This window comes from Schistocerca cancellata, chromosome 2 (genome assembly GCF_023864275.1).
Source record: "Schistocerca cancellata isolate TAMUIC-IGC-003103 chromosome 2, iqSchCanc2.1, whole genome shotgun sequence".
In the NCBI taxonomy this organism is placed as follows: domain Eukaryota; kingdom Metazoa; phylum Arthropoda; class Insecta; order Orthoptera; family Acrididae; genus Schistocerca; species Schistocerca cancellata.
The window spans coordinates 783,430,749-783,457,113 of NC_064627.1; the positions used below are offsets into that span (position 1 = coordinate 783,430,749).

The 26,365-nt window shown below is 38.4% G+C and overlaps 1 protein-coding gene across 1 annotated transcript in view; it reads left to right on the forward strand.

The window, feature by feature from the left end:
* LOC126158651 (guanylate cyclase 32E-like) overlaps nucleotides 1-26,365 on the forward strand; it is a 660,283-nt gene that overhangs the window by 607,560 nt on the left and 26,358 nt on the right. Inside the window, exon 22 of the mRNA XM_049916459.1 lies at nucleotides 400-593. Within this exon, the coding sequence (XP_049772416.1) occupies nucleotides 400-593 (194 nt within the window). The remainder of the gene's footprint in view (nucleotides 1-399; nucleotides 594-26,365) is intronic.

Sequence of the window (26,365 nt, forward strand, 5' to 3'; positions counted from 1 at the left end):
CTTAAAATATTTGTAAATAAAAATACTGATTTGAAAATACACTGTTTCGAAACAAGATGATAATGGTGAAAAAATCTGTCATCGCTGAACACACCCAAAGAAACATTGCTAATGCAATAATATCAGACAAGTGTTTTTTTCCTGATAAAATAGGAAATTAATGCTCTTATGGAAACACTAACTAATTTTGCTGTCGACACGTCAAGAGCACTCTTGATAAGTTGAATGTATTACGGAAACCTGTGGAATCTTTCATTTTTCAAATAGTGATTGCTCTAAAGTAAGATGGAACTAGTATCTAACACAAAATAAACTCCCTGTCTTTCCAGGTGCACAGCAATTAGCCTAAAAAACTGTGATCTGTTGTAACAGATGTAATAAATAGTGCATGTACTACAGGGTTGGAGACACCAGATCTGTTACGACGACCATCAGGTGGGCAGCCATTACCAGGAGGCTGCACATTGCCTGGAGTGTCATGGCCAGATCCAGGGTTTAAACCATGGCCGGTGCATGTCATAGGGCCTTGGATAACAAGTCAACCACCTGACCGCTGCATGCTGCGAGCCAGGGCTGCTCTTGCACATGCCCAGGTAAGCTAACCTACTCTCTTTATATAAAATTTTGAAATTTGTGCTTCTAAAATGTTAATATCTAATATTCAGATGAATGAGTGCTTGTCATATTTGTAATACATACACACAGATAATCATAAAACATTATTTCCACTTGTCCTGTGTTTTTATGAGCATATTATCTAGTGTAGACTCATGGAAGAGTCTAAGAGGCTGTATCACTGCTCAGGAATATTATACAGGGTGGTCCATTGATCGTGACCAGGTCAAATATCTCGCAAAATAAGCAACAAACAAAAAAACTACAAAGAACAAAACTTATCTAGCTTGAAGGGGCAAACCACATGGGGCTATGGTTGCCCCACTAGATGGCGCTGCCATAGGTCAAATGGATATCAACTGCATTTTTTTAAAATAAGAACCCGCATTTTTTATTACATATTCGTGTAGTATGTAAGGAAATATGAATGTTTTAGTTGGACCACTGTTTTCGTTTTGTAATAGATGGCGCTGCAATAGTCACAAACATATGGCTCACAATTTTAGACCAACAGTTGGTAACAGGTAGGTTTTATAAATTAAAATACAGAACGTAGGTACATTTGAACATTTTATTTCGGTTGTCCCATTGTGATACATGTACCTTTGTGAACTTATCATTTGTGAGAACACATGCTGTTACAGCGTGATTACCTGTAAATACCACATTAATGCAATAAATGCTCAAAATGATGTCCATAACCTCAATGCATTTGGCTATACGTGTAATGACATTCCTCTCAACAGCGAGTAGTTCGCCTTCCGTAATGTTCGCACATGCACTGACAATGCGCTGACGCATGTTGTCAGGCGTTGTCAGTGGATCACGATAGCAAATATCCTTCAACTTTCCCCACAGAAAGAAATTCGGGGATGTCAGATCCGGTGAATGTGCAGGCCATGGTATGGTGCTTCGACGACCAATTCATCTGTCGTGAAATATGTTATTCAATATCGATTCAACAGCACGCGAGCTATGTGCTGGACATCCATCATGTTGGAAGTACATTGCCATTCTGTCATGCAGTGAAACATCTTGTAGTAACATCTGTGGAATATTACGTAGGAAATCAGCATACATTGCACCATTTAGATTGCCATAGATAAAATGGGGGCAATCATCCTTCCTCCCATAATGCCGCACCATACATTAACCCGCCAAGGTCGCTGATGTTCCACTTGTCGCAGCCATTGTGGATTTTCCATTGCCCAATAGTGCATATTATGCCGGTTTACGTTACTGCTGTTGGTGAATGACGCTTTATCACTAAATAGAACGTGTGCAAAAAGTCTGTCATCGTCCTGTAATTTCTCTTGTGCCCAGTGGCAGAACTGTACATGACTTACAGAGTTGTCGCCATGCAATTCCTGGTGCATAGAAATATGGTACGGCTGCAATCGATGTTGGTGTAGCATTCTCAACACTGAAGTTTTTGAGATTCCTGATTCTCACGCAGTTTGTCTGCTGCTGATGTGCAGATTAGCCGCGACAGCAGCTAAAACACCTACTTGTGCATCGTCATTTGTTGCAGGTCATGGTTGACGTTTCACATGTGGCTGAACACTTCCTGTTTCCTTAAATAACATAACTATCCATCAAACGGTCCGAACACTTGGATGATGTTGTCCAGGATACCGAGCAGTGTATATAGCACACACCCATTGGGCATTTTGATCACAATAGCCATACATCAACAGGATATCGACCTTTTCCACAATTGGTAAATGGTCCATTTTAACACGGGTAATGTATCACAAAGCAAATACCGTCTGCACTGGCGAATATTATGTGATACCACGTACTTATACATTTGTGACTATTACAGCGCCATCTATCACAAAGCAAAAAAAGTAGTCCAACTAAAACATTCATATTTCTTTACGTATGTAATAAAAAATGAGGGTTCCTACTTAAAAAAATGCAGTTGATATCAGTTTGATGTATGGCACCGCCATCTAGTGGGCCAACCATAGCACCATCTGATTACCCCCTTCAAGCTAGACGAGTTTCATTCTTAGTAGTTTTTTCGTTTGACGCTTATTTTGTGAGATATTTGGCCCGGTCATTATCAGTGGACCACCCTGTATATGTAGTATCTGTGAATGTCTTTGCATTTTATAATATTAAAATATGAATATTTTTGTTTTTTATGATAGCTTATGGTATTAATGTTATCCTATAATGAATGTGTTCTGAATCATATAAGAATAGATTATTACCTTATAATTTCACTAAAAATACATGACTTTTCTATCACTGCATAATGAAATAAATACTCTTTTCAGAGATCAAAAATTTTGCAAATAATTGATCTTCATCTACGTGATCAGAAACTGACAACTAGAACTCAGAAATCCAGTTTTATCATAAAAATTTAAGTTGTTGTGTCTATCAGTGTAGCATAATGTAAAGGTAAACAATATTGCATTTGATAGTGTTAATGGACTTTTAATTGGGAAACTCATGAAGCAAATGTAGATCTGTTAATAGTAATCTGTATTTTCATTATTTTCCCTAAAACATTTAACATGAGTACAAAGATAGTTTCAAACAAAATACTGTCATCGCAGAATTTCTGAAATAACAAAATCTCTGCTCTCAGTCTGCACAGGAGTATACATTATAATGAATCACCTCAGCATCCATCATAATGGATGGTTGAAATACAGCCTTATATGATTAGCAGTTATGAACAAAATAGCCTCTGGCTTTAGGATGGCTTTGTAACATTTTTAAAATTACAGCACGTCAGTGCATATACAACATAACAGCATTTCTCATAAAGTACTGGGTGGTTGATAAAGAAAGAATTATTTCAATCATTTATTACAAACTATAAACGATAGAAATGCATTGAGCATGTCACTGGATAAAGGAAGGTTCAAGCTGCACTGCTGTTTGTAGCAACATGGTGACTACACCACTAGAGAAATCATTTTGTGTGTTGGAATTTGCACGAAGTCAATCCAATATTCAAATGCACTGTGCATTCCATCATCGATTCAGCAAGAAACCATCACTGCAAATGCATATTTATGATAGGCTACAAAATCCATGGAAGTTAATTGTGTATGCAAAGCAAAGAACACTGGTCATCCATGCTTGTCTAATGAAAATGTCAACCATATCTGAGATGCGTTCACATGGAGCCCTAGGAAGCCCACTAGATGGGCAGCCAGGAATTTCAACTGCCTCAAACAACAGTCTTGATGTGTTTTGAAATGGTGCCTACATATGAAGCCTTACAAGTTGCAGTTACTGCAGCAGTTACATACTGGCATTTCGTTTCTCCAGGATATGGCAGAGTACACTTTTTCTGAATGACTTGTCTTTTCAGATGAATCAACATTCCATACATCACATAAAGTAAACTGCCATAATTTTGAGGTTATAAAATCATGGCATCATCATCAGACATGAAAGAGACTCTCCAAAACTGAATGTGTTTTGTGGTGCGTCTGTTCACAAAGTTTATGAACCTTGCAACTTTCTAGCAAACCTTTCTTTCCTGCAGAGGAAACTGTGACATAAATATCATAACTGGACATTCTGCAAAATTGGTTACATACCAAACTTCATAAAGATACCAATGATTTCATTTTTATGCACCACTTTCACCTTGAGTTGTGGCATTATCATAATAACACCATTCCACAATGTTTGATTGGAAGAGTTGGACAACAAGGTCTTGTTCATTGCTTTTGGCAGCCCAGGTCACCAGACCTCACACCTTGCGATTTTTTTTCTGTGGGGGCACATAAAAGACGTTATTAGTTTTCCCACCTATTGCAGCTACTTTTCAAAAGCTGAGAAATCAGATTGTTGACGCTGTCTATTCAATGAATGAGGACATGTTGATTCATGTTTAGATTGGAATGGATTACCGTTGTGATGTTTCTCGAACGATGCATTATGCACAAATTGAGTGTGTAGTATAGTATCTGCGCGAACATAAAATTTAAACCTTCCTCTATCCAGTGATATGTGCAATGGGTTTCTGTCTTTCATAGTTTATCTTTAATCATCATCATCATCATCATCATCTCAGCCTTTTCCCCCATCACGTGGGGTCAGCGTTGCTTTGCTGGATCCTTCTCTTCCATAAATGTCTATCCAGTGCTTCTTCTCTGAGCTATCCTTTCTCCCATAGGTCCCCTGCTACCTTGTCCTTCCATCTCAGTTTTGGTCTTCCTCTTCTCCTTGGTCCTTCGATTTCTAGGTCTTCAATTCTTCTCCCCACCTAGTACTCTCCTCTTCTCTGCACATGTCCATACCATCTTAGCCTACTTTCTTGGATCTTCTTCCCTATGGACCCCACTTCCACTGTTCCCCTGATGTACCCATCCTTAGTCTATCCTTTAGTGTCACCCCACTCATCCACCTTAACATTCTCATTTCTGCCACTTCCATCTTTTTCTCTTGGGCTTTTGTAATTGGCCAAGTTTATATGCTACACAGTATCATGGGCCTCAACACAGATTTGTGAAGCTTTCCTTTCATTCTGCAGCCAATGAACAACTGAAATCTGTTCTTTCTTTTTGAATCACACTCTATATGTTACAAGCTTTCATGCTTACTGGTTATAAGATTAGGTTAAGATTCTCGTGCTTAAGTCAAAACGTACATGTAATTACGATTACTCAGAGCCCAGACCAAATATTAAGTCAATAACAAATTCTGTCTCTGGAATGTTACTGTCATTACATATTGTTGGTAACTGATTTATAGGTGAATTAAAACCAGTTATAGTGGGTGCATGGAAATATCCTCTACAATCAATAAAATTTTATAGCATTTCTATACTGAGCCAAATGAATATTAATATGAAAACACTCTTGAGATATAATGAAAAACTATCTTATTCCCTATGAGGTTCATATCCAAAGCATGAAATTAGATGAATGTTCATCTGTAAAAATGACAACAAAATAAAATTTACTAAAAGCAAGAGAATTACCTTGTTTGACTCATTGTGTAATAGTGCGTAGTCATAGAAGAAAATATTAATACAAAAGTAATTTCTGCCTAAGGTGTTAACCCTCGTCAGGCTATTTTGGAAGCTAACTTTTCATTTAAAATTAAGGAACATTTACAGTGGTAACATCATTTCTAAAAACATAAACCATTTCTATAATTTAAAACTATTATGATAAAACTGAGTGAATATTATTGCGGAAGGGCACTGAGACAGTCATATACTATTCTGTGACATTTCCCCCCCCCCCCCCCCCCCCTTGGCTTTAGAGTCAAGTACAACAACCCACCATTTCTTGAAAAGTAAATGTCACAAGTTGTCATAATGTTAGGTTGAAGTTCTTGTGCTTAAGTCAGATCTACATTAAATTACAAGTGCTCCTAGCCAGGACCAAATGCGTAGTCAATACAGTCTTTGGAATGTTACCACCATCACATATTGTTGATAACCAATTTACAGTTGAACTATAATCATTTATAGTGGAAGTATGTAACCAGGTTGTTGGGCTGTCTGACTGTTGAAGTTGCACAAGTCGAGGGCTAGCCTGGCTGGTGTACAAAATAGTATAAAATCTCATACAGAGATGAACAATTGTTTTATTGCTCCACAGGAAGAAAACTTTTTATGAGGTAACAGCTTCAGAGAAGTTTTATATGAGGAGAGTCTTTCCTTGAGAAAATATGAAACACTCTGTTTATCTCATACCAAAAAACTACTATAAAATACTCTCCAAAAACAATAGTGAACCCTTCCAAGAACAACCTCATTCCTAAAGAATAAAACAGCACCTCTGGTGGCTGGAGCAAAAAATGTTTTGTCAGCTGTGATGTAAATAAACAGCAACACATGCAACACAATACACAATATGACACATCACTGTACAGGGAGGTCCCTTGAGGGAAGCAGAGTGCTTCCAGGAACTGTTTACTGTAAAATGCATGCATTTACAATGTTGTACATTTTGGAAGAGGGTCTGTGGTGGGTGCTGTAGATGCTGATACTGGTGGCCGTGCTAGTGTTAACAAATGAGGTTGTAGCTGTGGCACATCAGCCAGTTGTACTTTCTGGAAAACATAAGCAGGATTGACACAGTCGTTAGGGACTTGCCATTTACTAATATGTCCAAAGTGCTTGCTCCTCAGTTAAGACTCTGTGTGGACCTGTGTGTGATGACTGAAGTGAATATTTGATGCTATCTGTACGAAGCATTATGTGTGTACATATTTCCAGGTCATGCGGTACATAGTTGGGAGATGTGCCATATTGCGAAACTTGGCAAGGGTGAATCCATGAAATCTGTTCCCTCAATTGACAAATGAATTGCAATAACTGTGGTCAATAAACTGTAAGAACTGCACATCTACAAGCTCCCTGAGTAAAACCAATTATAGAGCTGTGGTCCAATTTGTTTCACGACACATGAGTGCTGCCTCTAGAGAATGGTGCCAGCATACTATTGTAATGTTACTTACTGGATGGCAGCTTGTGGTCTTGTGGTGAATAGTGCTGCAGAATTTGTTGAGCTGAGCAAACAGGTCTGATTCAAATTGGCAGCTGTGATCTGTTATGATGTGTAGTGGTAAGTGAATTGAGAAATCCAGCTTGGAAAGAAAGTGTAGGCTATGGTTACTTTGGAGATGTTATCAACTGACACAGCTTCTGGCTGGTGAGTAATATGATCAGTCATAGTAAGAATTTAATGTGGTCTATTTGATGGAGGTAATGTGCCTAAAACATTGATATGCACATGTGCAAATCATGTAGTTGTGTCAGGAAAGTCCCCCACTGGTGCATGCATGTGGTGGGGAACTATTCTTTGTTTGCACTTTACAAATGTACGAGTCCATTCTGAGCAGTCTTTTCAGATTCCAGGCTAAACAAATTGTTGTGACACTAGGAGGAATGTTGGACTGCCCAGGATGACACAGATTATGCAAGGCATCAAATTCGCATCTCCGGACTGTATGAGGCAAGAATGGATAAAGTTTTCTAGTTGAGACATCACAGTACAGTTTGACATCTGCACCAGAAGCACAGTCTAATCACAGTTCCAAGGCTGATGATGTGTCTTTGCGGAAGTTCTGGAGTTTCTGGTCAGTCTCTTGTGCCTTAGCAAGTCAAGCAAAATCAGTAGTGCTTGAGATGTTGATGACTTGGGAAAGACTATCAACTACTACATTGGTGATTCTCAAAATGTATCTGATATCCATGCTGAACCAGTCAATCAATACCAGATGGTTATGCTGGTGAGGTGAGCAATTGTTACTGTTTGGCATAATGCATAAGTGAGTAGCTTGTGATCTGTGAAAATAGTAAAATCTCTAGCTTCCAGTTGTGGGTGAAAGTACTTGATAGCTTCATTGGTAGTGGGAAGTTCTCTATTGTATTTCCTCCACTTTTGCTGTGGTGGAAAGAGCTTGTGTGAGTAAAGGACCAGTGGCTGCCATCCACCATGGTGGGACTGCTGTAATGCTGCACAAGCAGGTATTTGGCTCACAACCACAACTACTGCAAGGGGTCCATCCAGTTCAGAGTGAGCGAGAAGTGTTGCATCTGCTGTGCTCGTTTTGCCGCTTTGAAGGCAGAGCTCAAGGCATCCATCCCCTGAGTCACTGAGTTGCCCTCATATTTCAGATCAGAGAGTGATAAGCTCAACAGTACTTGTAGCTTGGGCGAGTGTGGCAGATTTTGATGGTAGAAGTTTAGCATGCCAAGGAATTGACATAATTATCTAACAGTATTTGGTTCAGCAGTTTGTAAAATGGCTTCCACTTTTTCATGTAATGGTAGTGACCCCATAGATGAAATCAGGTGCCTAGGAAGTTAATTTGTGAGTGGCGAAATATACACTTAGCAATGTTTAGAACCATGCCATACTGTCCCAACCACTTGAAGACTTCAGTTAAGTGCTGTTTGTGCTATTGCACAGTGGACAAAAAGACAAGGCTGTCATCCAAATAGGGAAAACAGAAAGAAAGACCTTGCAGTACCAAAATGATGAATCTTTGCCATTCAGGACTGGAGCAGATTCATTTGCCACGAAGACCTAAGCTGTGGCAAACGAATCTGCTCCAGTCCTGAATCTCTGAACCATTACACCAATAACCTGAAAACAGCTTTTGCATCCTGCAACCACCCTCCCAACCTGGTACAGAAGCAAATAGCTAGAGCCACTTCCTCATCCCCTCAAACTCAGAACCTCCCACAGAAGAACCCCAAAAGTGCCCCACTTGTGACAGGATACTTTCCGGGACTGGATCAGAGTCTGAATGTGGCTCTCCAGCAGGGATATGACTTCCTCAAATCCTGCCTTGAAATGAGATCCCTCCTTCATGAAATCCTCCCCACTCCAACAATAGTGTCTTTCCGCCATCCATCTAACCTTCATAACCTCTTGGTTCATCCCTATGAAATCCCCAAACCACCTTCCCTACCCTCTGGCTCCTAGCCTTGTAACTGCCCCCCGGTATAAAACCTGTCCCATGCACCCTCCCACTACCACCTACTCCAGTCCTGTAACCCAGAAGGTGTACACGATCAAAGGCAGAGACAGATGTGAAAGCACCCGCATGATTTATCAACTGACATGCCTGCACTGTGAAGCTTTCTATGTGGGAATGACCAGCAACAAACTGTCCATTTGCATGAATGGACACAGGCGGACAGTGTTTGTTGGTAATGAGGATCACCCTGTGGCTACGGTGGCTAAACATGCCTTGGTGCACATCCAGCACATCTTGTCACAGTGTTACACCATCCGGGTTATCTGGATACTTCCCACTGACACCAACCTATCAGAACTCCGGAGATGGGAACTTGCCCTTCAATATATTCTCTCTTCCCGTTACCCACCAGGCCTCAACCTCCGCTAATTTCGAGTTGCCGCCCCTTGTACCTCACCTGTCATTCAACAACATCTTTGCCTCTGTACTTCCGCCTCAACTGACATCTCTGCCCACCCTCTTTGCATTTATATATGTCTGCCTGTGTCTGTATATGTGCGGATGGATATGTGTGTGTGTGCGAGTGTATGCCTGTCCTTTTTTCCCCTTAAGGTAAGTCTTTCCACTCCCGGGATTGGAATGACTCCTTACCCTCTCCTTTAAAACCCACATCCTTTTGTCTTTCCCTCTCCTTCCGTCTTTCCTGATGAAGCAACTTTGGGTTGTGAAAGCTTGAATATTTGTGTGTGTGTTTGTGTGTTTTTTATTGTGTCTATCAACATACCAGCACTTTCTCGTTTGGTAAGTTACAGCATCTTTGTTTTTTATATATATTTTTCCCACGTGGAATGTTACAGCAAGCAATGAGTTCAAAATGCAAATGGCGCCCATTGGCAATACTGCAGAATGCTCCACTTTGGCTACTCAGCACAAGTGTCGAGTAGGTTTAACACTACTTTTTTCAATCATGACATCACTAATGGGCATACAACTGTTGATTTTTGCCAGCACATAGGAATGACCCCAGTGTGAACCATGTGCATTTCAGTTATTCATTTCCTATGTAGTGTGTGTGCCGCAGTATGCCATTTCAAAGTAGTGGCGCATTGAAAATGTATCACAAACATATCACCCATATAATTAAATGTCAGTTAATAAAGAATCAAAGATATAAGGCCTCAAGAGATAATAACAGAAGAAATTGTCAAAATTTAGACTATTAATCTGTAGCACAATGAATAACATCATGGTTTCTTGAGTTAGAGGTGGTAAGTTGTCATTCCTGCTACATGCTAACATTTTTTTCCACCTTAGCATTGTTAACATAATCTGACACTTTTTTATGAATGAAATACAAGTATGTTCTGCAATATTTGGTCTTATTTAACGTTTCTGTTTGATCAAAGATCAAAGGATGAAATAAATATTTGGCTGTCTATTTCCGAGTATGTGATGATTTCTGAGTGTGTGGTTAGGCAGGAATCTAAGAGGGCAGCTTTAATTGCTGGGACTGAAACGAGTAGCAATAAAATTCTTATTCTTCCTTCTCACAAATAGTTGCCTCTTAGTTTCAAAATATGTGACAATTTCTGAGTGTGTGGTTTGGCAGGAATCTAAGAGGACCTGCTTAAATTGCTGCAAGTGAAACAATGAGCAATAACGTTCATATTCTTCCTTGTCACAAATATTTTGCACATTTTGTGAACACAAACACATTCCCATAAAGAGTTTTTCATTACTATTGAGGTTCTTTTGTCACTAACACATTCATAAACATCAACTCAGCACAATAGTGATCAACAAATCCATAGCCTCATTTCTGGTCGCCTTCACAGTGCCACAATGTCACACATCATTTCCTGCAAAAAGTAGTGTGAAACATATTCGATCAGTCAGTACAATGAACAAGGAAAAGTTTGCAAGCAATACACTAGAGGTCACTGTGCTCACTGCACCAGAGTATGCTGCATGAGACTGTAGCTGCACTGCCATTGACTACTGAAGGAAAACACACAGCCCCATGTGTTAGATTACGCCGCCTTTTACCGTACTTCACAATTTTCAGTTTAATTCACAATGTTCATCAATTTTTGCTTTCTTCAGGTGGGTTCAAAGGGATGAGCTCTCAAAACACGTTTTGACATCTAATTTGTGGTCGTAGCATGCAGGAAAATTGCTCAGTTACCTTGTATCCAGATACCAGCTTCAATTTTTTGATGAGGTTTTACTTGCTGTTACAAAAACCTGTAATTTTTTTAAAAAAATTATGAAATTTATTACCACAAATTATTGTTTAAATGTTATATTGTAAATTTTAATTTCCTTCACCTATACAGAATTTATACAATATGTAGAAAGGATTATGATTTTTAATTATATATACCAATTACATACATTTCTGCTCATATTTTGAGGTTTTAACGTTTTCCTCAATTTTGCATTTTTTAAGTCTGGACCACTCAAAAACATAAAACAGAGGTTTCAATTTACTAGAATCACAGGAAACCATTTTTTTATTCACAGTATAATTGTCTTATACAATGTATTCTGTCTACTCTATCATAGTTCTTACTCATAGTTATCTAAGTGCAAATCCATCTATTGAATGAGGGTTCTATCAACAACATATATTACTAACTTGTAGGGCAAAGAACTGGGTAGATCATCTATGTTACCATACAGAGACAAATTGTAGTTTTAGTTAGTACTGAAAATCTCAAAAAGGTCTTGACTGACTTACTTCAAATTTTTAAACAATACTCTAAAAAAACATTAGGACAGACATAGGCTACACAATTTTTATGTATAACATATAAATATATATGTGCTACATAATAGTGAAAGGTTTTTAGAAAAAAATCTCAGAAAGTTCTTGACCTATTTACTTCAAATTTTTACACAGTTAATAAATGTTCAGAGAGACATAAACTACATATTTGTAATGTATGTGATATATAAATATATGTACAAAATCTATACTTCTACTGGAGACAAGTCATAGTTTAATGTTATTACCAAAAATCTCAAAAAAGTCCAATTTACTTTACATTTTCACACAATGCTATAACAAACATTCAGATGGACAAAGGTCATACATTTTACATGTACTTACAGTATAAAGACAAGTCATCGATTAAGGATGTTACCAAAACTCAATAAAAGTACATGGCTGATTTACCTCAAATTTTTGTCAATACTCTAATAAATGCCCAGACAGACAAAAGCTACCAATTTTTTTTATTATGTATCCGATACAAATGTTAATCTAATACATAAAAGTGATACGTTGTAAGCAAAAATCTCAAAAAGTTCTTGACTTATCTAGTTCAGATTTTTACACATGCTCCAACAAACTTCCTGGCTGTCAAAGGCTACATATTTTTCAGTATATGTTGTTGTTGTGGTCTTCAGTCCTGAGACTGGTTTGAGACTACAAAAGACTACAAAAATAGATAAACAAAAGGCAAAGTTTTTAGGTATCGTACTTGACAACAGTCTAACATGGAACTCTCATGTTGATCACATAGTGGTTAGGTTGTCAAGAGTTATATATTTGTTGAAGAGACTGATGTGTTGTGTGACATTTGAGTATGTAAGGACAGCATACTTTGCCTTTTTTCAATCTATTTTAAGGTATGGGTTAATACTCTGGGGAAACAGCAGAAAAATAAATGAAATTATGGTGATCCAAAAGAAAGCAATCAGAGTAATGGCTAAAGTAGATAATAGAACACATTGTAAACCACTGTTCATTAAATATAGAATTTTAACAGTAATTAATTTATATATTCTTGACAGTGTTAACTACATACTTGCTGAACTACCTAATTTAAGTGTAACAAATGAAAGGCATGGCTACTATACAAGAACGTGTACTTCTCTGCTGTTGCCACAAAATAGATTAGCTAAAACTAACAATAGTCATAAGTATATGGCAATTAAAATATATAACAAATTGTCTAAAAATGGGTCAATCAAGCCTGACAAATTATTTAAAGACAATGTTCATAACTTCTTGTTAACTAATCCATTCTATTCATTAGAAGAATTTTTAGAAATGCCCAATATCAACTTAAATATGTAAAAATTTATTTTATAAAATTAATAGGTTAAGTGAACTGACGAAGTCTATTGCATGGAATAATGCTGAATGACTAATAAAGAATCTGAATCTGAATCTGAATGCAGCTCTCCATGCTACTCTATCCTGTGGAAGCTTCTTCATCTCCCAGAACCTACTGCAGCCTTCATCCTTCTGAATCTGCTTGGTATATTCATCTCTTGGTCTCCCTCTACGATTTTTACCCTCCACGCTGCCCTCCAGTATTAAATTGGTGACCCCTTGATGCCTCAGAACATGTCCTACCAACCAGTCCCTTCTTTTAGTCAAGTTTTGCCACAAATTCTTCTCCCCAATACTATTCAGTACGTCCTCATTTGTTATGTGATCTACTCATCTAATCTTCAGCGTTCTTCTGTAGCACCACATTTCGAAAGCTTCTATTCTCTTCTTGTCCAAACTATTTATCGTCCATGTTTCACTTCCATACATGGCTACACTCCATACAAATACTTTCAGAAACGACTTCCTGACACTTAAATCTATACTTGATGTTAACAAATTTCTCTTCTTCAGAAACGCTTTCCTTGCCATTGCCAGTCTACATTTTATATCCTCTCTACTTCGACCATCATCAATTATTGTGCTCCCCAGATAGCAAAACTACTTTACTACTTTAAGTGTCTCATTTCCTAATCTAATTCCCTCAGCATCACCCGACTTAATTCGACTACATTCCATTACCCTCATTTTGCTTTTGTTGATGTTCATCTTATATCCTCCTTTTGAGACACTATCCATTCCGTTCAACTGCTCTTCCAAGTCCTTTGCTGTCACTGACAGAATTACAATGTCATCAGCGAACCTCAAAGTTTTCATTTCTTCTCCATGGATTTTAATACTTACTCTGAATTTTTCTTTTGTTTCCTTCACTGCTTGCTCAATAGACAGATTGAATAACATTGGGGAGAGGCAACAACCCTGTCTTACTCCCTTCCCAACCACTGCTTCCCTTTCATACCCCTCGACTCTTATAACTACCATCTGGTTTCTGTACAAATTATAAATAGCCTTTTGCTCCCTATATTTTACCCCTGCCACCATGAGAATTTGAAAGAGAGTATTCGATTCAACATTATCAAAAGCTTTCTTTAAGTCTACAAATGCTTGAAATGTAGGTTTGCCTTTCCTTAATCTAGCTTCTAAGATAAGTCGTCAGTATTGCCTCACATGTTCCAATATTTCTACAGAATCCGAACTGATCTTCCCTGAGGTCAGCTTCTACCAGTTTTTCCATTCGTCTGTAAAGAATTCGCGTTAGTATCTTGCAGCCGTGACTTATTAAACTGATAGTTCAGTAATTTTCACATCTGTGAACACCTGATTCTTTGGGATTGGAATTATTATATTCTTCTTGAAGTCTGAGGGTATTTCGCCTGTCTCATATATCTTGCTCAGCAGATGGTAGAGTTTTGTCAGGACTGGCTCTCCCAAGGCTGTCAGTAGTTCTAACGGAATGTTGTCTACTCCCAGGGCCTTGATTCAACTCAGATCTTTCAGTGCTCTGTCAAACTCTTCACACAGTATCATATCTCCCATTTCATCTTCATCTACATCTTCTTCCATTTCCATAATATTGTCCTATAGTACATCACCCTTGTATAGACCCTCTATATACTCCTTCCACCTTTCTGCTTTTCCTTCTTTGCTTAGAACTGGGTTTCCATCTGAGCTCTTGATATTCATAAAAGTGCTTCTCTTTTCTCCAAAGATCTCTTTAATTTTCCTGTAGGCAGTATCTATCTTAACCCTAGTGAGATAAGCCTCTACATCCTTATATTTGTTCTCTAGCCATCCCTGCTTAGCCATTTTGCATTTCCTGTCGATCTCATTTTTGAGATGTTTGTATTCCTTTTTGCCTACTTCATTTACTGCATTTGTGTATTTTCTCCTTTCATCAATTAAATTCAATATTTATTCTGTTACCCAAGGATTTCTACTAGCCCTCGTCTTTTCACTTGCTTGATCCTCAGCTGCCTTCACTACTTCATCCCTCAAAGCTACCCATTCTTCTTCTACTGTATTTCTTTCCCTTATTCCTGTCAATTGTTCCCTTATGCTTTCTCTGAAACTCTGTATGACCTCTGGTTTAGTCAGTTTATCCAGGTCCCATCTCCTTAAATTCCCACCTTTCAGTGTATAAGGCATTTAAATATATATAATACATAAAGCGGAACTGTTGGTATCAAAAATGTCAAGATGTTCTTGACTGATTTACTTCAAACTTGTACATGATAGTCTAATAAATGTTCGGATAGACATAGGCTGGCTTATAAAAAAAATTTGTCAAGAACTTTTTGAGATCCTTGCCAAAAAAAAATTGCCCCTTCCCTTTATGTATTACGTATATATTTATAGACCTTAATTAAAACTTAGAGGTTCGCCGACAGCATTGTAATTCTGCAGAGACAGCGAAGGACCTGGAAGAGCAGTTGAATGGAATGGACAGTCTGTTGAAAGGATGATATAAGATGAACATCAGCAAAAGCAAAACCAGGATAATGGAATGTAGTCAAATGAAATCAGGTGATGCTGAGGGAATTAGATTAGGAAATGAGACACTTAAAGAAGTAAAGGAGTTTTGCTATTTGGGGAGCAAAATAACTGATGATGGTCGAAGTAGAGAGGATATAAAATTAAGACTGGCAGTAGCAAGGAAAGTGTTTCTGAAGAAGAGGAATTTGTTAATGTCAAGTGTAGATTTAAGTGTCCAGAAGTCTTTTCTGAAAGTATTTGTATGGAAGTGAAACATGGGCGATAAATGGTTTGGACAAGAAGCAAAATGTGGAGCTACAGAAGAATGCTGAGGATTGGATAGGCAGATCACATAACTAATAAGGAGGTACTGAATATAATTGTGGAGAAGAGGAATTTGTGGCACAACTTGACTAGAAGAAAGGATTGGTTGGTAGGACACATTCTAAGGCATCAAGGGATCATCAATTTATTATTGGAGGGACGTACGGAGGGTAAAAATTGTAGAGGGAGACCAAGGCATGAATACACTTAACACATTCAGAAGAATGTAGGTTGCAGTAGTTACTCCAAGATGAAGAAGCTTGCACAGGATAGAGTGCATCGTGAAAAGTTCTTGATGCATTTAATTAAGATGTTTATGTGATATTCTGTTATAAATTTAGCAGAACATAGGCTACATATGTTTCTAATATATGTAGTACATAAATATGCATGAAATATATAAAGGGGAAACTTTATTAAAAATCTGGAAAAGCTTTTGATCAATTTATATCCTTTTTTTGGTCAACACTCAAAATGTTTTTGCTCTCTTTATTACAAACTTCTACACAATGCTCTAAACATTCTGATAGACATTGACTATATAGTTTTTAAATACTTGTAATATATAAATATATATTTAAAATACAGGGTGTCTCAGAAACATTGCAACAGACTTTGAGGAGTTGCAGAGGGTGTCCTGAGGAAGAAATTGAGGTTAGAAAACTGTGCCTGGAAACGTCATCCAATGATGCTTTAGAGCATCAAAGTTATAGTTGCCAGCACTCACTTTTGGCTGCAAATGTGACTTTGTACACCAACTGGCCTTAGGTAAAATGGTAAAATGTCTTGCCATGTTGTTTGTTATTTAGTGATTATGACAGATTGCCACAACAATTGCCAGTGGAGAAGATGGAGCTAGCTGGAGCATAAAAAGGTCTTGTATCCTGCGAATGCAATGCTCTGTTGCCTTGGTACATGTTGGTTTTGAATAGGAGTTTCCATTCATAGTTTATTTTTACCATGACACTGTCTAAAATCTTCATTGATTTTTGGAATACAGGAGAAAAATAAACTGCCGATGGAAACCAGTGTAAAAAACTGTCAACCACCAAGGCAACAGAGCATCACATTCATAGGAAACAAGGCTTATCTACACAATGGCTAGCTCCATCTTCTCCATTGGTGACTGTGACAGTCATTCACGATTGCTGAATAACAAAAAACATCGTGAGACATTCTGTCTACAGCCCATCAGTGTACAAAATCATGTTTGCTGCTGAAAGAGTGGCCTTGTGGCAGACATTGATACCTGTAACTTCAATGATCTGTAGCATTATTGGGAGACATTTCTGTACGCTTGTTCCTATCCTCGATTTTTTCCTCAAGACACCATCTAAATCCCTTCAAAGTTTGTAGCAACATTTCTGGGACACCCTGTATGAAGGAGGAATGTTGTTTGCAAAAATCGTGAATAGTTCGTAACCGTTTTGCTTCAAATTGTTACACAATACTCTACTGATATTCAGATGATATAGACTGTATGCATTTTGAAACAAAAATTTTCAGTTTTTCTGTTAAAATTGACTGCAAGAAAGAAAGTGCTTTTATGTGAAAATGTGCAGTTTTGTTTTCTTTTTCACAGTCAATTTTACCCCCCCATGAACCACGGACCTTGCCGCTGGTGGGGAGGCTTGCGTGCCTCAGCGATACAGATGGCCGTACTGTAGGTGCAACCACAACGGAGGGGTATCTGTTGAGAGGCCAGACAAACATGTGGTTCCTGAAGAGGGGCAGCAGCCTTTTCAGTAGTTGCAGGGGCAACAGTCTGGATGATTGACTGATCTGGCCTTGTAACATTAACCAAAACGGCCTTGCTGTGCTGGTACTGCGAACGGCTGAAAGCAAGGGGAAACTACAGCCGTAATTTTTCCCGAGGACATGCAGCTCTACTGTATGATTAAATGATGATGGCGTCCTCTTGGGTAAAATATTCCGGAGGTAAAATAGTCCCCCATTCAGATCTCCGGGCGGGGACTAATTAGGAGGACGTCGTTATCAGGAGAAAGAAAACTGGCGTTCTACGGATCGGAGCGTGGAATGTCAGATCCCTTAATCGGGCAGGCAGGTTAGAAAATTTAAAAAGGGAAATGGATAGGTTAAAGTTAGATATAGTGGGAATTAGTGAAGTTCGGTGGCAGGAGGAACAAGACTTTTGGTCAGGTGATTACAGGGTTATAAATACAAAATCAAATAGGGGTAATGCAGGAGTAGGTTTAATAATGAATAAAAATATAGGAGTGCGGGTTAGCTACTACAAACAGCATAGTGAACGCATTATTGTGGCCAAGATAGACACAAAGCCCATGCCTACTACAGTAGTACAAGTTTATATGCCAACTACCTCTGCAGATGATGAAGAAATAGATGAAATGTATGACGAGATAAAAGAAATTATTCAGGTAGTGAAAGGAGACGAAAATTTAATAGTCATGGGTGACTGGAATTCGTCAGTAGGAAAAGGGAGAGAAGGAAACATAGTAGGTGAATATGGATTGGGGGGAAGGAATGAAAGAGGAAGCCGCCTTGTAGAATTTTGCACAGAGCATAACTTAATCATAGCCAACACTTGGTTCAAGAATCATAAAAGAAGGTTGTATACCTGGAAGAATCCTGGAGATACTAGTAGGTATCAGATAGATTATATAATGGTAAGACAGAGATTTAGGAACCAGGTTTTAAATTGTAAGACATTTCCTGGGGCAGATGTGGATTCTGACCACAATCTATTGGTTATGAACTGCAGATTGAAACTGAAGAAACTGCAAAAAGGTGGGAATTTAAGGAGATGGGACCTGGATAAACTGAAAGAACCAGAGGTTGTACAGAGTTTCAGGGAGAGCATAAGGGAACAATTGACAGGAATGGGGGAAAGAAATACAGTAGAAGAAGAATGGGTAGCTCTGAGGGATGAAGTAGTGAAAGCAGCAGAGGATCAAGTAGGTAAAAAGACGAGGGCTAATAGAAATCCTTGGGTAACAGAAGAAATATTGAATTTAATTGATGAAAGGAGAAAATACAAAAATGCAGTAAATGAAGCAGGCAAAAAGGAATACAAACGTCTCAAAAATGATATCGACAGGAAGTGCAAAATGGCTAAGCAGGGATGGCTAGAGGACAAATGTAAGGATGTAGAGGCTTGTCTCACTAGGGGTAAGATAGATACTGCCTACAGGAAAATTAAAGAGACCTTTGGAGAGAAGAGAACCACTTGTATGAATATCAAGAGCTCAGATGGCAACCCAGTTCTAAGCAAAGAAGGGAAGGCAGAAAGGTGGAAGGAGTATATAGAGGGTTTATACAAGGGCGATGTACTTGAGGACAATATTATGGAAATGGAAGAGGATGTAGATGAAGACGAAATGGCAGATAAGATACTGCGTGAAGAGTTTGACAGAGCACTGAAAGACCTGAGTCGAAACAAGGCCCCGGGAGTAGACAACATTCCATTTGAACTACTGATGGCCTCGGGAGAGCCAGTCATGACAAAACTCTACCATCTGGTGAGTACGATGTATGAGACAGGCGAAATACCCTCAGACTTCAAGAAGAATATAATAATTCCAATCCCAAAGAAAGCAGGTGTTGACAGATGTGAAAATTACCAAACTATCAGTTTAATAAGTCACAGCTGCAAAATACTAACGCGAATTCTTTACAGACGAATGGAAAAACTGGTAGAAGCCGACCTCGGGGAAGATCAGTTTGGATTCCGTAGAAATGTTGGAACACGTGAGGCAATACTGACCTTACGACTTATCTTAGAAGAAAGATTAAGAAAAGGCAAACCTACATTTCTAGCATTTGTAGACTTAGAGAAAGCTTTTGACAATGTTAACTGGAATACTCTCTTTCAAATTCTGAAGGTGGCAGGGGTAAAATACAGGGAGCGAAAGGCTATTTACAGTTTGTACAGAAACCAGATGGCAGTTATAAGAGTCGAGGGGCATGAAAGGGAAGCAGTGGTTGGGAAAGGAGTAAGACAGGGTTGTAGCCTCTCCCCGATGTTATTCAATCTGTATATTGAGCAAGCAGTAAAGGAAACAAAAGAAAAATTCGGAGTAGGTATTAAAATCCATGGAGAAGAAGTAAAAACCTTGAGGTTCGCCGATGACATTGTAATTCTGTCAGAGACAGCAAAGGACTTGGAAGAGCAGTTGAACGGAATGGACAGTGTCTTGAAAGGAGGATATAAGATGAACATCAACAAAAGCAAAACGAGGATAATGGAATGTAGTCAAATTAAGTCGGATGATGCTGAGGGAATTAGATTAGGAAATGAGACACTTAAAGTAGTTAAAGAGTTTTGCTATTTAGGGAGTAAAATAACCGATGATGGTCGAAGTAGAGAGGATATAAAATGTAGACTGGCAATGGCAAGGAAGGCGTTTCTCAAGAAGAGAAATTTGTTAACATCGAGTATAGATTTAAGTGTCAGGAAGTGGTTTCTGAAAGTATTTGTATGGAGTGTAGCCATGTTTGGAAGTGAAACATGGACAATAACTAGTTTGGACAAGAAGAGAATAGAAGCTTTCGAAATGTGGTGCTACAGAAGAATGCTGAAGATTAGATGGGTAGATCACATAACTAATGAGGAAGTATTGAATAGGATTGGGGAGAAGAGAAGTTTGTGGCACAACTTGACTAGAAGAAGGGATTGGTTGGTAGGACATGTTTTGAGGCATCAAGGGATCACAAATTTAGCATTGGAGGGCAGTGTGGAGGGTAAAAATCGTAGAGGGAGACCAAGAGATGAATACACTAAGTAGATTCAGAAGGATGTTGGTTGCAGTAGATACTGGGAGATGAAGAAGCTTGCACAGGATAGAGTAGCATGGAGAGCTGCATCAAACCAGTCTCAGGACTGAAGACCACAACAACAACAAGTCAATTTTAACTTACATATTAGGGAATTTATACTACTGGATAAATTTCTCCATAGTAATCCATAGAGTGTTTGCTCTTCAATTATCTCCTTATACATAATTTAAACAAAAATTGTATACACAGCAGTATGCTTTTTTATTTTCTTGTTCCAGACTGTTTTAAGAGGAAAGAGGACTGTTACATTTATGGCTTATTGACATATGATCAGAATTCTACTATGTGATCTGAATCATCCAAAACTTGCAATCCTACCCACTGAGAGGTTAAAACTATGAGAAATACTGTCATTGACACTGCTGTCCTCTCAGGTCCAGCAGCTGGAGAAGTCTCTCATGTACCCTTTATGTTAATGATCCCAACCTATTTACTCATTAATTTTAAGTGATTTACTTTTCCAGTCAGGCCTTCGTTCACAGTAACAATAAACAAAGTTGAATGTCAGAGAGAGAGGGGAAGAGCTGAGGAACAGAGAGGGGGAGGGGAACAAAATGGACAGAGAGATGGTGAAAGAGGAGATACACAGAGTGAAGGTTGAGGAGAGGAGGAGATGGGGAGAGACTGGGGGGAGGGGGGGCAAGGAGATGGACAAATAGAGGGGAAGGAGATTAGAATGTGTATACAATTCCCACCCATACATAATTAGCAGTCACAAAGCATTGCTGGGTTGCTAGTTCCTTTATTTAGATAAAGGAAAGGGACCTGGACGGAACCTTGTAGTACTCCTTAGTAACATGTAGGGAATTTGCTCTACAATTATTTACAGTGATAACATGTTTCCAATCTAATAGATATGATTAATGATAGTTTATTATTGCTGAGAACATATTTTTCAAATTCAGATTTTATGATACCATGTACTACACTGTCAAATGCTTTGCTCAATTCAAGGAGCAGAGCACAGACAAAAGAATGGCTTTCTAAACATTTCAGAATATCTGTAATTAGCTTCATTGGTGGTTAGATTAGACTTAAAGCCATTCAGCAAAGAAGAGATTGGATTATTATTCTCAAAGTAGCTGCATAATTACTCTTTCATGCAGTGTTCTATGACCTTAGATGTTATGGGAATGTGGGATATTGGCATGTAATCGTCAGAACTGTTTTTGTCTGCCTTATTGTAAAATGGGCCAATAGTTGCAGATTTAAAGACAGCAGGAAATTTTCCAGGTTGAAACATGCGATTTATAATGTAAGTCACAAGAGACACTATAACATCAGTGATATATTTTAGAATTTCATTTGAGAAACCATAGATATCTTTCCTATGAGAGATACCTAGTTTAGATACAATTTGGTGTACAGTTTGGAAACTAACATGAGTCCACTTGAAAGTAATATGTCTAAAATGAGGTAGGCCTCTGTAATCCACAGTACCTTCAAAATTATTTTCATCTATTTCTGAGGTAGCAGATTTGCCACAATTTGTGCAGCTTATAAAGAAGTTCCTTAGCACCTAAGTCGAGACTGAAGTTACTTGCTTAGTTCTGTATTTCCTTGCTATAGAGTTTACTATCTTGCAGGCTGCTTGGTATTTGTTGTGAAACTTTTAATGAAGATGTCACTGGCTCTCCTATTTGCTACATTTCTGTTATATATCTCTGTCCTATACATCTGCTTGATAACAAGATCATCAGCTTTTGTCATGATGTACAAGCAAAAAGTACACCTCTGACTTATTTCTGGTACCAGCATAATTTATTCTGTTTCCTTGGTACATAATTAGTTTTCACCCTTTTTGTTATACAAGGGCAACATTTATTGAGTAAGTTAGGAAGAGTATCAATAAAAATATCAAAGGTGCTGTCAGTGTTGTCTCAGTTACTCATACTTTCACACTCACACAGAAGTGTGCAAGGTGATCACTTTTTAACATTCTGAATTTCTTAACATAAGAGTGTTGCTGGACATTATAAATTACATTTTTAGTAGCCACCCATAAGCCTGGACAATCTGATGACATTGGATCTATCTCACCACAACCTTGTTCATTTTTATCTAGTTTGGCAATTATATTGCCCTAGTATGCACCTTATCTTGTTGGATGTTCATTGATACAATACAAATTGATAGCTCATAAACAGTTCAAAAATCAGGCCATAGTTTGAGTTTTACATCTAATTTCAAGATAAATGTTACCAGTAAACACAAACTTGAAGTTGCCATATTTTGTCTCAAGGTATTTAGTGTGTTTCTCAACATGTTCAATAAATACAGCCAGTTCGATTCAGTTCCGTGTATTTAGGATACTTGTGTCTCTGCTATGCTGAGTATATCGAAGTAAATATATTTAGCATATTCTAATACCCCCCTCTTCCCTCAACCCCCCCCCCCCTCCCCCCCGCCCTCCCACATGAACCATGGACCTTGCCATTGGTGGGGAGGCTTGCGTGCCTCATCATACAGATAGCTATACCATAGGTGCAACCACAATGGAGGGGTATCTGTTGAGAGGCCAGACAAATGTGTGGTTCCTGAAGAGAGGCAGTAGCCTTTTCAGTAGTTGCAGGGGCAACAATCTGAATGATTGACTGATCTGGCCTTGTAACATTAACCAAAAAGGCCTTGCTGTGCTGATTCTGCGAACAGCTGAAAGCAAGGAGAAACTATAGCCACAATTTTTTCTGAGGGCATGGAGCTTTACTGTGTGGTTAAATGATGATGGCCTCCTCCTGGCTAAAATATTCTGGAGGTAAAACAGCCCCCATTCAGATCTCTGGGGCAGGACTACTCAGGAGGACGTCGTTATCAGGAGAAACAAAACTGGCATTCTACGGACTGGAGCATGGAATGTCAGATCAGTTAATCGGCCAGGTAGGTTAGAAAATTTAAAAAGGAAAATGAATAGGTTAAAATTAGTGGTAATTAGTGAAGTTCAGTGGCAGGAGGAACAAGAGATCTAGTCAGGTGAATACAGGGTTATAAATACAAAATCAAGTAACAGTAATGCAAGAGTGGGCGTAATAATGAATAAAAAAAATAGGAGTGCAGATAAGCTACTATGTACAGCATAAGGAACGCATTATTGTAGCCAAAAGAAGCGCATGTCTACCATAGTGGTACAAGTTTATATGCCAACTAGCTCTACAGATGATGACAAGATTGAAGGAGATAAAAGAAATTATTCAGATAGTGAGAGGAGACAAAAATTTAATAGTCATAGGGGACCGGTATATGATAATAGGAAAAGGAAGAGAAGGAAAAGTAGTAGGTGAATGTGGAATGGGGGCAAGGAATGAAAGAGGAAGTCGCCTGGTAGAATTTTGCACAGAGCAAAACTTAATTATAGCTAACACATGGTTTAAGAAACATGAAAGAAGGTTGTATACATGGAAGAGGCTTGGAGACTCTGGAAGGTGTCAGATAGATTATATAATAGTAAGACACAGATTTAGAAACCATATTTTAAATTGTAAGACATTTCCAGGGGCAGATGTGCACCCTGGCCACAATCTATTGGTTATGAACTGTAGATTAAAACTGAAGAACTGCAAAAAGGTGGGAATTTAAGGAGATAGGACCTGGATAACCTGAAAGAACCAGAGGCTGTAGGGAGTTTCAGAGAGAGCATCATGGAATGATGGACAAGAATGGGGGAAAGAAACACAGTAGAAGAAGAATGGGTGGCATTAAGAGATGAAATAGTGAAGGCAGCAGAGGATAAAGTAGGTAAAAAGACGAGGGCTAGTGGAATTCATTGGGTAACAAAAGGGATATTAAATTTAATTGATGAAATGAGAAAATATAAAAATGCAGTAAATGAAGCAGGCAAATATGAATACAAATGCCTAAAAAATGAGATCAACAGGAAGTGCAAAATGGCTAAACAGGGATGACTAGAGGACAGATGTAAAGATGTAGAGGCATATATCACTAGTCATAAGATGAATACTGCCTACAGGAAAATTAAAGAGACATCTGGAGAAAAGGGAACCACTTGTATGAATATCAAAAGCTCAGATGGAAACGAAGTTCTAAGCAAAGAAGGGAAAGCAGAATGGTGGAAGGCATATATAGAGGGTCAGTACAAGGGTGACGTACTTGAGAACAATACTATAGAAATGGAAGAGGATGTAGATGAAGATCAAATGGGAGATATGATACTGCATGAAGAGTTTGACAGAGCACTGAAAGATCTAGGTCGAAACAAGGCCGCAGGAGTAGATAACATTACATTAGAACCACTGATATCCTTGGGAGAGGCAGCCCTGACAAAACTCTATCATCTGGTGAGCAAGATGTCTAAGACAAGCAAAATACCCTCAGACTTCAAGAAGAATATAATAATTCCAGTCCCAAAGAAAGCAGGTGTTGACAGGTGTGAAAATTACTGAGCTATCGGTTTAATAAGTCACAGCTGCAAAATACTAACACGAATTCTTTACACACAAATTGAAAAATTGTTATAAGCTGACCTTGAGGAAGATCAGTTTGGTTTCCATAGAAATGTAGAAACATGTAAGGCAATATTAACCCTACAACTTACCTTAGAAGTTAGATTAAGGGAAGGCAAACCTACGTTTTTGCATTTGTATACTTCCAGAGAACACTTCTGACAATGTTCACTGGACTACTCTCTTTCAAATTCTGAAGGACTCAGGGATAAAATACAGGGAGCAAATGCTATATACAATTTGTAAAGAAATCAGATGGCAGTTATAAGAGTCGAGAGGCATGAAAGAGAAGCAGTGGTTGGGAAGAGAGTGAGACAGGGCTGTAGCCTATCCCCAATGTTATTTAATCTGTATATTGAGCAAGCAGTAAAGAAAACAAAAGAAAAATTTGGAGTAGGAATTAAAATCCATGGAGGAGGAATAAAATCTTTGAGGTTTGTTGAAGACATTGTAATTCTGTTAGAGACAGCAAAGGAGCAGGAACAACAGCTGAACAGAATGGACAGTGTGTTGAAAGGAGGATATAAGATGAACATCAGCAAAAGCAAAACAAGGATAATGGAATGTAGTCAAATGAAATCAGGTGATGCTGAGTGAATTAGATTAGGAAATGAGACACTTAAAGTTGTAGATGAGCTTTGCCATTTGGGAAGCAAAATAACTGATGATAGTCAAAGGAGAGAGGATATAAAATGTAAACTGGCAGTAGCAAGGAAAGTGTTTCTGAAGAAGAGAAATTTGTTAACATCAAGTGTAGATTTAGTGTCCAGAAGTCTTTTCTGAAAGTATTTGTATGGAAGTGAAACATGGGTGATAAATGGTTTGGACAAGAAGAGAATAGACACTTTCAAAATGTGGAGCTACAGAAGAATGCTGAAGATTGGATGGGCAGATCACTTAACTAATGAGGAGGTACTGAATATAACTGGAGAGAACAGGAATTTGTGGCACGACTTGACCAGAAGAAGGGGTTCATTGGTAGGACACATTCTGTGGCATTATAGAAAATGGGGAAAAAGATCAGTGCTATATCAAGAACAATACTGACAGAAAGGAGCAACAGACATGTGGCATAAAAATTGGTACAGCATTGCTGAAACAATAATGTACTTGTTACTATGTGGCATGGCCTATTGGA